At 41.9% G+C, this 14,096-nt stretch overlaps 2 protein-coding genes across 2 annotated transcripts; both read left to right on the plus strand.

The window, feature by feature from the left end:
- Positions 1–298: 298 nt before the first annotated feature.
- Positions 299–7,358, plus strand: slc35b1 (solute carrier family 35 member B1). Its single transcript, XM_069716229.1, has 9 exons — positions 299–630; positions 1,840–1,931; positions 2,086–2,216; positions 2,306–2,336; positions 3,379–3,539; positions 3,666–3,792; positions 5,293–5,399; positions 5,496–5,649; positions 6,676–7,358. Exons 1-9 carry the CDS (start codon positions 506–508, stop codon positions 6,726–6,728), a joined length of 981 nt encoding a protein of 326 aa, XP_069572330.1. The 5' UTR covers positions 299–505; the 3' UTR covers positions 6,729–7,358.
- Positions 7,359–9,871: 2,513 nt separating this feature from the next.
- Positions 9,872–13,034, plus strand: ndufa4a (NDUFA4 mitochondrial complex associated a). Its single transcript, XM_069716228.1, has 4 exons — positions 9,872–10,010; positions 12,046–12,134; positions 12,384–12,444; positions 12,773–13,034. The coding sequence occupies exons 1-4, from the start codon at positions 9,969–9,971 to the stop codon at positions 12,827–12,829; spliced, it is 249 nt and encodes an 82-aa protein (XP_069572329.1). The 5' UTR covers positions 9,872–9,968; the 3' UTR covers positions 12,830–13,034.
- Positions 13,035–14,096: the final 1,062 nt, after the last annotated feature.

Raw genomic sequence — 14,096 nt, forward strand, 5'->3', positions numbered from 1 at the left:
AACAGGGCTGTTAAACGTAAATTTGATCAAAAACAATTCACGTATCTGTTAGTATTTTGTTTTCGCGATTGATTAGTTTACATTCAACACATTGTCATCATTTAATCATCAAGATTTACTTTATTTAATTAACTTTGAAAGAGTCAGGCTTGTTTGTTGACACCTCCGTCAGTCCTTCATGAAGATTTGTCCTGGCACGATGTTTGTTCTCTTTTCTAAACGCAGGGTTTAACTTCTGAATGAAGAGCTCAGCTGGCGGCTCAGCTGGCGGCTCAGCTGTTCTGTTACAGCTGTGATGACGTGATGTCTGTGTGTTAAATAACAAACACGACGGTTCACGAGATTATTCAACAAAACCTCCCGAACAAGAACTCACCGACAGCCTCCAGGCGCGAGCACCGTTTCCGGGCTCGTGACACCGGCTACGGTGGATCGGGACGTCGGTGTGAGGGGCGCCGGGAGCGGGCCGGTGTCGGTGAACATCGCCGGGCTGGCGGACGGCGGCATGGCTGCGGGGAAGGGAGCCGGGAAGCCCGCTTCGATGTGGGACAACATGCGGATGAGGTTCATCGTTTGCTTCCTCGGAGTCTTCGTGTGTTACTTTTATTACGGAATCCTGCAGGAGACCATGTGAGTGACGTCAGATGTTCCGTCCTGGACCAGACTCCATTCAAAAAGCGTCCAGTTTAACGTTCATGCGTATCAACAGTCCGCGAAGTCCTGCAAGCGACATGTTCATGTGACACAACTGTTTATTGTAAAGCTCAGAAAACAGCATGTGGTTGTTTGAACGAGTCAGTCTGTGATCTCGTGTGAAGTTCACAACGGTGTCTGCACACGGCGGCATGAAGGACAGTAAATCGTTAGATTTTAAAATGGAGTTTGGCACTTGACTTTCAGTCACATGAGAAACTCTAATTTATTGGCCCTCATCAGTGCTGGAAGTATTCAGACACTTTAGTAAAGGCATAAATACAGCAATGTAGAAATACTCAATCATTTGCATTAAAAAAAAAGTGTATTACGTCATTCTTACATTAAGTACAAGTTAATAAGTACCAAATGTAGTTAAAGTATTCAAGTAAAAGTACTGGTTCATTCCCTTTGACTGATATATTATTACATATCTGATCATTAGATTATCAATACTGAAGCACAAATGTGAGCAGTATTTGTAGCTCCTGCAAGTGGAACTAGTTTGAACTACTTTACATACTTTATATATCCTGGAGATAAATATGAGGGACCTTTACTGACAAATCTTCCAACTGGCTCCTTGTGCTTCTGTATGAAGAGTATGTAAAGTTAGTGGAGCTCCGTCTCTGCTGCCCGTCACACACCGAGGAGTGACAGGTGGTATGTTGCCTAAAAGTCACCGGAGGCGACAGGGATCCTCTCTGGTTTCAAAAGGAAACCGGCGTCTAGTGAGGCAGCCCTTTTTTTTTCTTTCAAAATTTATATATATATATATATATATATATATATATATATAGATATCTGACTTTCATTTCGTGAAGTGTTTTTTTTTTAAATTTTTATTTTTTTAAACAAACGCCTTCACAGTTTCATTTGAGTTCTTAATAACAATTGAAATCTGACACCAGGACGTAACTAAGACAGCTGTTAAAAAACGATTCCTGGTCCACACCGCGCTGTCAGCTGTAATTTATTGCACTACGACTTCTCTTTTTTTGGAGGACCTTTTCACAGCTCGGAGGCTCATGAACGCACCATGCTCTGTACTACCAGTGATCCTGTCCAGACGGCTGACAAAGGCCGCTTCGGTTTCAGGTCCATTTTTCTGTTGCATTAAACACTCTGCTGTTTCTACTTCTGCAGCACTCGAGGTGACTACGGTCAGGAGAAGTTCAGGTTCGCCCGGACGCTGGTCTTGATCCAGTGCATCGTCAGCGCTTTGTTCGCTAAGATCTGTGAGTATCTGCTGTGCAGGACACACACAAAACTATTAACAGGGGTCAGAGAGAGTAACGTTTTTAAAGTTATAAGACTTAAAAGCTGGGAAATTATTTTAAATTATATTTTATTGAGGCTCATTGTGGCTCAAATGTTCCTCTTTACAATCAGTGATCCAGTTTTTTGAGAGCTCCAAGCCGGATCACACCAGGAGCTGGCTCTACGGCCTGTGTTCCCTCTCTTATCTCGGAGCCATGGTGTCCAGTAACTCTGCCCTTCAGTATGTCAACTACCCCACACAGGTGAGTCTGTTCTGTTTCAACCGCCCTTTTTCAGATATACGTGTGTATGTGCTCTGTGTATCCTAAAGCATTGTTTTCGTTGTGAATAGGTGTTGGGAAAATCCTGCAAGCCCATACCAGGTAAATCTGATAATATCACTTCATTTAGCTTTCTGCTGTCTACCTGCATGTCATATACATAATATAATTTTACAAAAGAAGTAATGTTTTCAAAGTTAAAACTACTCCTATTGGGAATTTAGGTCATAATATAGTCGCATGTCATGAAAACCTGAAAGAGGTAAAAATACTTTCGTAATAATCAGGTGAGTTTGAAAATATCTGCTCACTGCAAATAGCAAGCACAGATAATCAGGTGCAGATTAGTCGGTCGGTCAAACAGATTAATGTTGTGTAAATTTGTTTAGAGCTGCAACTGCAATTATTGCCAAGTATTTTGAATTGTTTTGAGTAATTTTAAATTAAAAAGTGCTAAAAATCGGATTCAAGCTGCTTAAATGTGGATTTTTTTTCCTTTTTTTTTTTTATCCTCAATGATGATAAACTGAATAACTTTTGGTTGTGGATTGTTGATCGGGACAAAACAAGACATTTTTAGGCTGCATGTTTGGTTTTGGAAAGTACTGGTAGACTTTTTTTTTTTTTTTTTTTTTACCATTTTCTGACATTTTAAAACCATTAATCAAATAATTGGGACAATAATCAACAAATGAACATAATGGTTAGTGGCAGCCCTAATTTTGTCACCGCTTGCCTTTGTTTCATTGGACAATACATGTTTCAGACTTCTCAGCTGGGCTCTCTGAGTATTAACCAACTCTGAAACTGCACGGTATCATAATGCCGTGTTTTAATATACATATTTACTTAGTCATAATAAAAATGTAGTATTTGGTACCGTACAAGCTGATCGAGGACAACCTGAGTAAGCACATTCGTTTCAAGCGTGTGAAGCGTATATGTGGCAGGTTACGGTATGTTCTGTTTGCACATGAAGGTCATGGAACAGCTTGTTTATCTCTTGTTGAACATTCAGAGGACACAAACACACTTTCACCATCCATGTTTCACTCTCAGGGTTGAAGGCCCGACACTGAATCCACGGTGGTATCTACGGGTCGAAACCATGCATCACGTTGTTGTTGTTGTGGTGTCGTTGCAGTGATGATCCTCGGCGTGACGATACTGAGGAAGAAGTACCCGCTGGCCAAGTACCTGTGCGTGTTGCTGATCGTGAGCGGCGTCGCTCTCTTCCTCTACAAACCCAACAAGAGCTCCGCCGTCGCAGACGACCACCTTTTTGGCTTCGGAGAGATTCTGCTGGCGAGTTAACATACACCCCATCCGTTTTCTCTTGTAGTCATGGTTACTGTGGCGTTTCCATGACAGCGGCTCTTTCTTCTTGTTTTTTTAAATTTCTTTTTGCTGGTGTGGTTCTCTGTGTCGTAGCTGGTCTCCCTGACGTTGGACGGTTTGACCGGCGTGGCCCAGGACCACATGAGGTCCCGCTTCCAGACCGGCGCCAACCACATGATGCTGAACATCAACATGTGGTCCACTGCGGTGCTGGGACTCGGTGAGTCCACCGTGCTCTTTGCCAAACTCACATCTAACAGGATAAGTGCCAGGAGAGCGTCGGCGACGTGCTCACCTGCAGCCAGAGGAGACACTAATGAGCACAATCACCTTGGTGCGCTGCAGTGCTGCCAAAATATTGCAGAATGAAGCGTACTGCTGCAAAGCTTTCTCTGTAAATAGTTTCCTCAGAGCATTGCAGAGTTTTAATTCTGCTTTTTGTTGGTGTTGACAAATTAAAAATATGGTTTTAATAAGAGTAAACATGCTGGTTTCATCTGCTGCTCGTCCACTCAACAGTTTATCAAACTCTTGCGGCAATTTTAATATTAACAGTTCCTGCAGAGACTATTTGTCTTCAAATAAACTTAAATCAAAAGGCTGAGGGACTCTAACCCTGTAACCCTGATGCATCATGGGTATTTGATTTATGCAGGCAAAACTATGCACTATCTACACGCCTCCTGATTTATTCCGACAGTTAAATATACAGACGAACAAACACGATTCTGTGTTTCCTGCTTCGTCTTGTGCTGGAAAAAAAAACCCCAAAAACATTGGGCCTCCAGCCTGCCTGCTTAAACAACTTCAGGTGTCCATTGTGTTACTCGCTTTACAAAAGAAATCCATGCTAACAAGTAAATAACAAAGTAATAAACAGCTCCAACACTTCTTTTCTAACGCTGATGTGAGTGGAATGTTCCGTACTCTTTCATCGTCTTTTGACTCTTGGATGAATAGTTGTCGGAGGCAGTAGTTAACGGCACTTCTGATAATTAAAACACCCAAACAAAAGCACTAACAGTATGAGCAATGTTCTCTCAGGAGCCAAAAAAAACCTCATTAATTCAGTGGAGGCAAAGTGTTGAGTGTTATCTTTACAGATAAGGAATCCTGCACCTCAAAGCCGTCGCTTCTGCGAGGAGATTGCTGTAATATTCCGAAGAGCAAGGCACATAAAACCAACACAAATCCTAATGAGGGGCTCCCGAGGTCAGACACTAATGGGCTGTCAGATAAAGATCAAAAAGTTCAAAGCCAATATGAGAACTGAGAGACTGTTATCGGTCTTATAACAAACTAACGGGCAGCGTTTGCTATCTGTGAGGATGTTTCCTGCCCGTCCTTCCTGGACGTCTGCCTCTCGCTTCCACCGGCCGTGTTGCATTTTAAGAAGCTGCATTTGTTTTTCATGAGTCCAGTTCCTCTTTGAATTAAGATACCCGAGGAAGTCTTCGGTTTTTGTTCCATCAGCCCGACTCCAGCTTTGAAGTCTGCTTATTATCCCAAGATGCAGAAGTATTCTGATGCCTCCACTCCTACGAGTCCTTCACACCCCCACACATAACATTCATCTAACTGTTGTTACTTCCATAACCACTTGGTGGTGCCGTACGCTTACACTCTGGACCCAGATCAGATTTTTTTGCAGCATATTAGTGTGAAGGATGGGCATACATTGAATCGTGAGATGATGGTTAATCTTCCTGTCTGCCCTCAGCGGTGTTGTGGACAGGAGAAGTGTGGGAGTTCCTGAGTTTCACCGAACGCCACCCCAGCATCCTCTACAACATCCTTCTGTTTGGGCTGACCAGTGCTTTAGGACAGGTGGGTGGACGCATGTGTTCAATCTGTTGTCTGTTGAATTGAGACAGCTCGGTGAAAACTCCCAAGTCACTGGTCTCGTTTCTGATCCTCTGCCAGACCTTCATCTTCATGACGGTGGTATACTTTGGGCCTCTGACCTGCTCCATCGTCACCACCACCAGGAAGTTCTTCACCATCCTCGGCTCGGTGATCTTGTTCGGCAACGTCATGAGCACGATGCAGTGGGTCGGCACCGTCCTGGTGTTCCTCGGTGAGAGTTCCTTCTGTCTTTGGATTTATTCTCAGTGTCTGAATCCACATTATCAGTAAAAGGAAAGCTCGATTTTTCTGGGGTTGTATGAGGCACTTATCACAGCACGGAGAAGCAGGCAGCTTTAATGGCACAACGTCCTGCTGTGGACGAGGTCAGCAACAAAATGGATTTTAGCCACCCCAAAACAATCGATATCCTTGAAAGTATTTGTCTGAAGGCTGCCGTCTCTGATGGGAAGTGAAGATGTTATATCCATCTTCGCTCTCTTCAAAGCTACCACCAGACTCCTTTGACAAAAACAATAATTTTAGCAGAAGTAGACTGTCGACCGCTGCCTTGTTAGGTAAGTTTGTCCGTAATATTTGAACTTTGGTGGCGTTTTAAGGTGTTAGTTGGGATCCGAACTAACAACACTGAGAGGTAAAAATATCTGTTTTTGTCAAAGTAGTCTGGTGGTTCTGAACAGACCGATAGAACAGGAAAAGGCTGTGTTGATGGGAAGGTGAAGCGGTGAAAATATTCTAAATACTGTATAGCAAACACTTGAACCGATATTGGTTTATTTTAGGGAGTTGCTGACTCCCGTCGACTGCAGGTGGAGACGTATGACATTCAACTATTATTTTGTGACTTTTGTCACAGTTCAACTACCTCCAGATGACGTGCCGATGAATGTATTGTCTGTGCCAGCTTCGTTTGTTGTTAAAAAAATATATTTGTAAAATCAATAAGAAGGGGAATAAAAAGAAAAGAAAAACCCCGAACTATTCCTTTAATGTGGTGTATTATAGTAAAGTTGGAGACGGATTAAAATGTTGGCAAAAACGTGGTCGAAGCCTGAAACAGTCACTCGATCAAACAGTTCAGTCCAACTGGGGAAAACTTCCTACGTGCAGTGAGAGTATCGCTGAGCTGAAGTTAGTCATTTAACCTGCGACATGTTTTTCTTGATTCAATTTGAAGTTCTGCTGCTGAGTGGCCTTCCTCTCCTCATTACTCACAACTTCTGCTTTCTCACTTTAGGTCTCGGATTGGACGCTAAATTTGGCAAAGGCCCAAAGAAGACGACACACTGAAACATCTGGAGAGAAACGGTCCACAGCCAGTACCTTTTTATTTTCATGAGACGTCACCGTACCGGAAATCTTATACGTGCCGATATTTAGCTCCAACACGGTCAGATATTTAACTGTATTTATAAGTGAGAGTCGTCATAGTTTTCAGCATCTGTTGTGTTCTGTCGATGTACTGAAGAGAAATCTGTCGCTTGGTGATCAAGTCCAGACTGAACTGTGATGAGCCATAAACATAATCACACAACCACGAGCTTACCGTGCTTCTGTGGAGGAATTTGGACCGTCGGAAAGAAAAAAAAAAAAAAAATCACTGTATTTAGACAAATCCTTCTCTTTCTGAAAGCAGCTCACCTCTCTGGATGGATGTCAAACCATGTAAGGACTCAGAAATACATTTCCAGCATTTAGCTTGTGAACTTGCCATCAGATGGTTTTACAAATCGATTCTTGAATATGTGTAATGTTCACACATGTACTTTGTTTCTTTAAAAAACATTTAGCCAAGTCATTTATAAAGTATAAACGGTTGTATGTAGCCCACCGTGTTACGTCCAATCTCGCTATTGAATTGTTTTTACATTTATTTTCTACAAGTTGAAAATAACTTGCCATAAAAGGGAACTTGTTATATTTCATGGTGATTTCCTTTTTGTTGTTGTTGTTGATGTTGGTTTCACACCGACGTGATTGGTTCATATCAGCAAAGATTCTCATCTCTGATTGGCTGCAGCCTGATTTTAAATGGCAGTGATTGTAAATGAGCCCTTATTGATCCAGTTAAAATGTAAATATTAGTTTATAAAGTATTTTGACAATCATTGATATCAGAATAATATGTAGGTTATACAGTTGCTTGTGTCAGCTGCTTGAAATAATACTCCAGTATCCAGACCTCCAGTCTGTTGCTCCAGACCTTCTTCCTTTTCTCTCCATCTCATCAACACTTCTCTGTCAACGGTCTGTTTCCTGAACTCTCTGAAGAGAGAGTGAACCCTCTCCTGAAGAAACTCCTCCTCAACCCGTCTGAAGTAAACAACTACAGACCGTCTCTCTTCTTTCCTTTCTTTCTAAAACTCTGGAGCGAGCTATCTTTAACCAACTCTCCTCCTATCTCCACCATAATAACCTTCTTGACCACCAGTCTGGTTTCAACAGACCACTCAACAGAGACGGTCCTCCTTCTGTCTCTGAGCAGCTTCATGCTGCTAGAGCAGCCTCTCTGTCCTCTGTCCTGATCCTTCTAGACCTTCTGCTGCATTGGACACAGTGAACCACCAGATCCTTCTTTCCTCCTTCAGGACCTCGGTGTCTCAGGCTCTGCTCTCTCCCTGTTCTCATCCTACCTCAACGACCTCACCTACCGGGTAACTTGGAGAGGATCTGTGTCTGAACCTTGTCCTCTCACTACTGGTGTCCCTCAAGGCTCCGTCCCGGGTCCCCTCCTCTTCTCTCTGTACACCAACTCTCTCGGCTCTGTCCTTCACTCGCATGTCTTTTCCTACCACAGCTATGCTGATGACACCCAACTGATCCTCTCTTTTCCAGATCTGAAACACAGGTAGCAGCATGAATCTCTGCCTGACTGACTGACATGTCTCAGTGGATGTCCTCACACCACCTGAAAATCAACCTCCACAAGACCGAACTGCTCTTCCTTCCAGAGAAAGACTCTCCCACCCTCGACCTGACTACTACCTTCAACAACTCTGTTATCCTGACCCTGACTGATAAGAACCTCGGAGACACTCCACAGTCAACTCTCTTACTGCCAACATCACTGCAACAACACGTTCCTGTAGATATATGCTGCACAACATCAGGAGAATACGTCCTCTTCTCACTCAGAAGGAGGTGCAGGTTCTGGTCCAGGTTCTGGTCCAGGCTCTGGTCCAGGTTCTGATCATCTCACATCTGGACTACTGTACCTCCCTCCTGGCAGGTCTACCTGTTAGTACCATCTGACCTCTGCAGCTCATCCAGAATGCAGCAGCTCGACTGGTCTTTAACCTCCTAGATTCACTCACACTACTCTGCTCCTCCTCCTCCCCCTCCTCCGCCTCCTCCTCCTCTTCATCCTCCTCCTCTTCATCCTCCTCTTCATCCTCCTCCTCCCCCTCCTCTGCCTCCTCCTCCTCTTCATCCCCCTCCTCCTCCTCCTCCTCCTCCCCCTCCTCCTCTTCCTCCTCCTCCTCTTCATCCCCCTCCTCCTCCTCCTCCTCCTCCTCCTCCTCCTCCTCCTCCTCCTCCTCCTCCTCCTCCTCCTCCTCCTCCTCCTCCTCCTTTACATTGAACAGTAGAACTTTAGTATCTTAAAATAGAACTTTGTAGTTTGGCTTTCTGGAAGAAATTATATTTTCTTGATTCTTGTTGTTCTGGTTTTGAACCCTCATGTTGAAATTAACTTATTGTGAGTCTTTGGATAAAAGAGTCAGATAAATGAAATGTGATGTATATACAGATTTTGATGAGAGAGAATACATCAAAGGATGTATAACTGAAATCAAAGAAATGAAAATAAATGCAGTTTTTCCTGTTTGAAAGAAGGCAACAGCGCCCCCTGCTGTCAGGTTGAAGATAGACAGTTCACCAGGTCACACATCAAAGAGACAAACCAGTAAATGGTTTATCTCCATCCTGTCACTCACAGCAATGATAAATATGGATTATTGAAGTGTGATTTTAATCGTTTAAACAGAATTAACTCAATCCAACATGATATAATTAATACTACAATAATCTGTTTAATCACAAACGGCGACAGTGAAGTTGTAGTGTGGGAAACCGGACTGAATAAATGCATGTTTTATATTAAAATATAATTTAATGTTGAGGTGAACTTAAATTCGTTGATGACAGTTGATGTCTTTCAGTATCAGGTTGACTTTGGGTCAAAATCACGTGTTTGTGGCGACTTCTCAACTTCCTTTAGTTTTGTTCTCAACTTCCTTTAGTTTTGCCGGAGTGAAATGTTTCGTTAAAATAAAGGCTGAGCCGACAGACGAGCATTTTAACGAAACTACGCAAAAACGAGTCCTCATTTACGATATGTAGGATAAAATAAATGCCATACACAGCCCGCGTGATAATCAATACTCCTGTATTTCCGCGCCTCCTGTCAGGCAGTGTGCCAGCCTCCTAAGTGTCCCGGGGCCTTCCGCCCTCATTACGTTACGCATCGTTTTGGCTCGACGACTCGTAATCCGGTTATTTCTGTACAAAGTGGGATAAGTCCAACTCAAAATGCTCGCCATCGTCCGCAAACAGATGAAAAACCACCCGGCTGTAAGTATAAGTCCAGTTAGAGTCGGAAAAGAGTTCAAACGTGAAGACTTGTGACGAACCGGGATCATCTGGGTAGCTTAGCTCAACGCGTTAGCAGTGCTAGCTGGAGGAAGCTAACCCTCCGAGTTCGACCGCGTTGACTTTCAGAGAATAAACTATAAAACTATATATCAACTATAAAAAGATCAAATATAAAAAGATCAAATATAAAAAGAGTTTATTTACTGGAAAAAAAATAATAATGGGGTTTTATAACAAAAAAGATGTTTCAAAACTCGTGATAAGTGATGCTATGGAGTCAACTAAGGTCACGGTGTTGATATAATATGTATATACAAATATATATCTATATGAATATATATACAAATATATATATTCATATATATATATATGAATATATATATTAATATATATTAATATATATATGAATGTATATATTAATATATATACAAATATATATTAATATATCTATATGAATGTATATATATTAATATATATATGTATCTATTAATATATCTATATGAATATATTAATATATATATACAGATATATCTATATCATATATCTATATTAATATATATGTATATATATATTTGTATATATTAATATATCTATATTAATATATATATATTAATATAGATATGCATCTATATTAATATATATTAACATATACAAATATATAAATTAATATAGATATATATAGATATATTAATATATATTATGTATAATATATTAATATAGATACATAGATAATAATATATATTTGTAGATATATTAATAACACTCAGTAGAGTTTACTGTGATTACAGGATAAATAAATCCAGTAAACAGATTCATCTGAGCACGTGACTGTTCAGAGATATTTGGTCCCGAAAGCTGAAAAAACTTAATGTTCGAGTTTATTTTTCACTAAAATAGTCAAATATGTAAAATGTATAATAATAATAATATAAGATGACATCATGTAATTTTGTTGTTTTGACATTCTGTTTTCACTAAATGTTGGAGGGTATGATGACGTATGTTTACAGATAAAGAACGAGGATTATAAACCAGATATTTACTTACAAACCAGATATTTACTTACAAACCAGATATTTACTTACAAACCAGATATTTACTTATAAACCAGATATTTACTTATAAACCAGATATTTACTTATAAACCAGATATTTACTTTTAAACCAGATATTTACTTTTAAACCAGATATTTACTTACAAACCAGATATTTACTTATAAACCAGATATTTACTTATAAACCAGATATTTACTTTTAAACCAGATATTTACTTACAAACCAGATATTTACTTATAAACCAGATATTTACTTTTAAACCAGATATTTACTTATAAACCAGATATTTACTTATAAACCAGATATTTACTTACAAACCAGATATTTACTTACAAACCAGATATTTACTTATAAACCAGATATTTACTTATAAACCAGATATTTACTTATAAACCAGATATTTACTGTCACAGAGGAAACACACTATTTACACTATTTCCTGTCCAGGATGATTTCAGCTGTCACTCATGCTGCTGGTGAGATGCTCCATGTGCTCCATGTGAATCTTCTCTTCCACTTTCCTCTTTGCTGCAGGAACTCGATCGGTGTGAACTCGGCGTCCGTCTGGTGGATGCGTCGTCTCGTGTCCGTTAGTTAGTTTCATTCGAGACGGAAACAGGAATCCGTATTATTTCTCACGGTTCGAAGCGTCTGAAGTCCCGCGGAGCTCCAGATCCTGCCGTGAGGCGCGATAAGAAGCAGAGACTTCACGGACTCGGTGAACATTTGAACCACGTTTTATCTCCGAGATGTTCGGAGAAGCGTCGCGTCCGTTCGGGGACTCCGGAGCGTCGGCGGGTCGGAAGCTGCCGTGTTTTCCGAGCGGTCGCGTCCTACTTGAGCAGGCCGGCGTTTCCACGCTGCCGGCGGCCTCGTCGTCTTCGGAGATATCGTCCTCTCTTGCGCTGCGACAGCTCGGCTCTTAAGTTGATGAAGATGTCTCCTCTCACGCTCACAGCTGATCCCCCTCTTCATCTTCATCGGCGGCGGCGCGGCCATGTCCATGATGTACCTCGCTCGCCTGGGCTTGAGAAACCCCGACGTCTGGTAAGGACTCCGGTTTATCACTCAAAAGACCTTCTTTCCTTTTGTTCTTCTTTTTTTTTTAACTTGTGCCCTTTTCCAAAATGCCGAGTGTGCAGAGAACATGTCGAGTGCTTCTAATTAGATTTGCAGATGAGAGAACGATGTACGGAGTTCGACTCGATCACAGTTCAGTTATTGTTTTTAGACGCCTATAAAATGTCTGAAGTCACGGCCGTCTATGATAACAAACCTTTTCCGTCTTCTCTGCAGCTGGGATCGCAAGAACAACCCGGAGCCCTGGAACAAGCTCGCCCCGACGTATCAGTACAAGGTGGGACTCAGAAATCCTACGAATCACAGTCGTGTTCCTGTCGTGGTTCTCCGTGTGAAGTCGTCTCTGACTGACTTGCGTAGTGAATCTTTGCCAGAGGCGTCGCTGATCCGTGGATAATTCCTTCAGTCGGATTAATGACATAATCGGGTTAATGCTAACCTGTGTTTAACAAATCTGATGAAGTCATTAGCGACCTCACTTGATGTGATAGGAGGAGTAAAGTATTCAAAACCTTTTATCGCATGGTGATTTTATAAATCATCTGGGATCGAATGATAATCATGTAGAAAAGACTTCTATCTGAAATGTGTGTTTGTGTTCCCAGTTTTACACCGTGAACATGGACTACAGCAAGCTGAAGAAGGACGGTCCCGAATTCTAAACATCAAACTCTGCTGGACCAAAAAAAGCACAAAGGTTCAAAGATCAGCTGATTTGCACACAACTTCCTCCGGAGCGATGCAGAGGCTCAACCGCACAACCATACGTCTTTCAGCTTCCTCATTGCATCTCATTGGCTGTTTGATACCGATTTATCAGTTTCAATAAAGTGAAGGAGTCTTTTCTCCTCCATACAGAGAAAAGAACGTGTTTTTTATTTGTTTATTTAGTTTTCATGTCATTTTTATTTTTACTGTCACATTTCTTGCATCAGTTTTCAGACCAGCGTCTGAACTCTGTTTACATCTGTTACTATATCTGATCTCACCTCATGTCACCTTCGTCCTGCAGCTGCTGCATTATGTGCCACACTATTCCTTGGCTGCTGTCCAGAGCCTTGTCGGTATGGAGGGGGGAGGGGTGGAGGGGGGGGGGGCAGCCTTCAACCTTGCCACATTTGAACAGTGGGCTCCCTCTAGTGGACGTGATGATAAAACCTCAGGAGTCTTCTCATCAGAAGGCCCACCAGCTGCTGCTTCACGCTGGAGAGCCTCAAGATGCTGAACAAAGACTGAAACAACATGGCGGCTGTCTCCCTCCGAAAAGATTGACTTTGCAGCAACGTTCATACGGAAACGCGCGGCGGGACGTTCGGAGGTGTTTCTCCTTACAGAATGCCGTCGCTCTCGGCCAGATGAGTTTGTAAATGTCAACAGGTCGCGTCGTTCCAGCTGCAGTCGGGGAGAAATACGACAAGGATGAGCAGCCAACGCAGAGCAGAAATGTCAAGGAGACCTTTGTGTTTGAATAGAAGCCCGCGTAGCATCTTCAGCTGCGTTGTGTTTTTCACCTTTGGGGGGAATTAACTTCTGGCACAGCGTGTAACACGGTTTCATTTTGACACCGAATTATTTCAGCATGTTTCCCTCTGTTGACTCGGAGCACTCAGCCTCTTCTCCCCAGTTACTACAATCACTTCAAATAGGTTCATGGAAGGAAGACGAGTTATTTCAGCGGCTGATAACCGACAATTTTCAGCTGAATGGATGCGAAAGGAAAGCGAGCGGCCTGCGGACAGCAAACAGGCTGAATGGAGGGTGGAAACAACGAAATGAAGAAATCACCAAGAAGAAAAGCTTCTGGCCTTTTTTAAATGCTGTCACAGACGTGAGGAGATAATGGCTTCACCAAACATCTGTTAGCAGAGCAAAGAGACTCATCAGGAACGTCAAAGAGAAGATGAGCTTCACATTTCTTAAATTCATTTG

This window comes from Brachyistius frenatus, unplaced genomic scaffold (genome assembly GCF_029030835.1).
Source record: "Brachyistius frenatus isolate BFR_SWC_R1_liver_20210118 unplaced genomic scaffold, ASM2903083v1 Contig_154, whole genome shotgun sequence".
Lineage (NCBI taxonomy): Eukaryota > Metazoa > Chordata > Actinopteri > Embiotocidae > Brachyistius > Brachyistius frenatus.

Excerpts from the sequence above, each read along its gene's own strand:
- slc35b1 (XM_069716229.1), top strand. The coding sequence starts at position 506 with ATGGCTGCGGGGAAGGGAGCCGGGAAGCCCGCTTCGATGTGGGACAAC. Across the intron at positions 1,932-2,085 it reads CGCTTTGTTCGCTAAGATCT|TGATCCAGTTTTTTGAGAGC; the intron begins GTGAGTATCTGC and ends CTTTACAATCAG. Across the intron at positions 2,337-3,378 it reads ATCCTGCAAGCCCATACCAG|TGATGATCCTCGGCGTGACG; the intron begins GTAAATCTGATA and ends GTGTCGTTGCAG.
- ndufa4a (XM_069716228.1), top strand. The coding sequence starts at position 9,969 with ATGCTCGCCATCGTCCGCAAACAGATGAAAAACCACCCGGCT. Across the intron at positions 10,011-12,045 it reads AGATGAAAAACCACCCGGCT|CTGATCCCCCTCTTCATCTT; the intron begins GTAAGTATAAGT and ends TCACGCTCACAG. Across the intron at positions 12,135-12,383 it reads TTGAGAAACCCCGACGTCTG|CTGGGATCGCAAGAACAACC; the intron begins GTAAGGACTCCG and ends TCTTCTCTGCAG.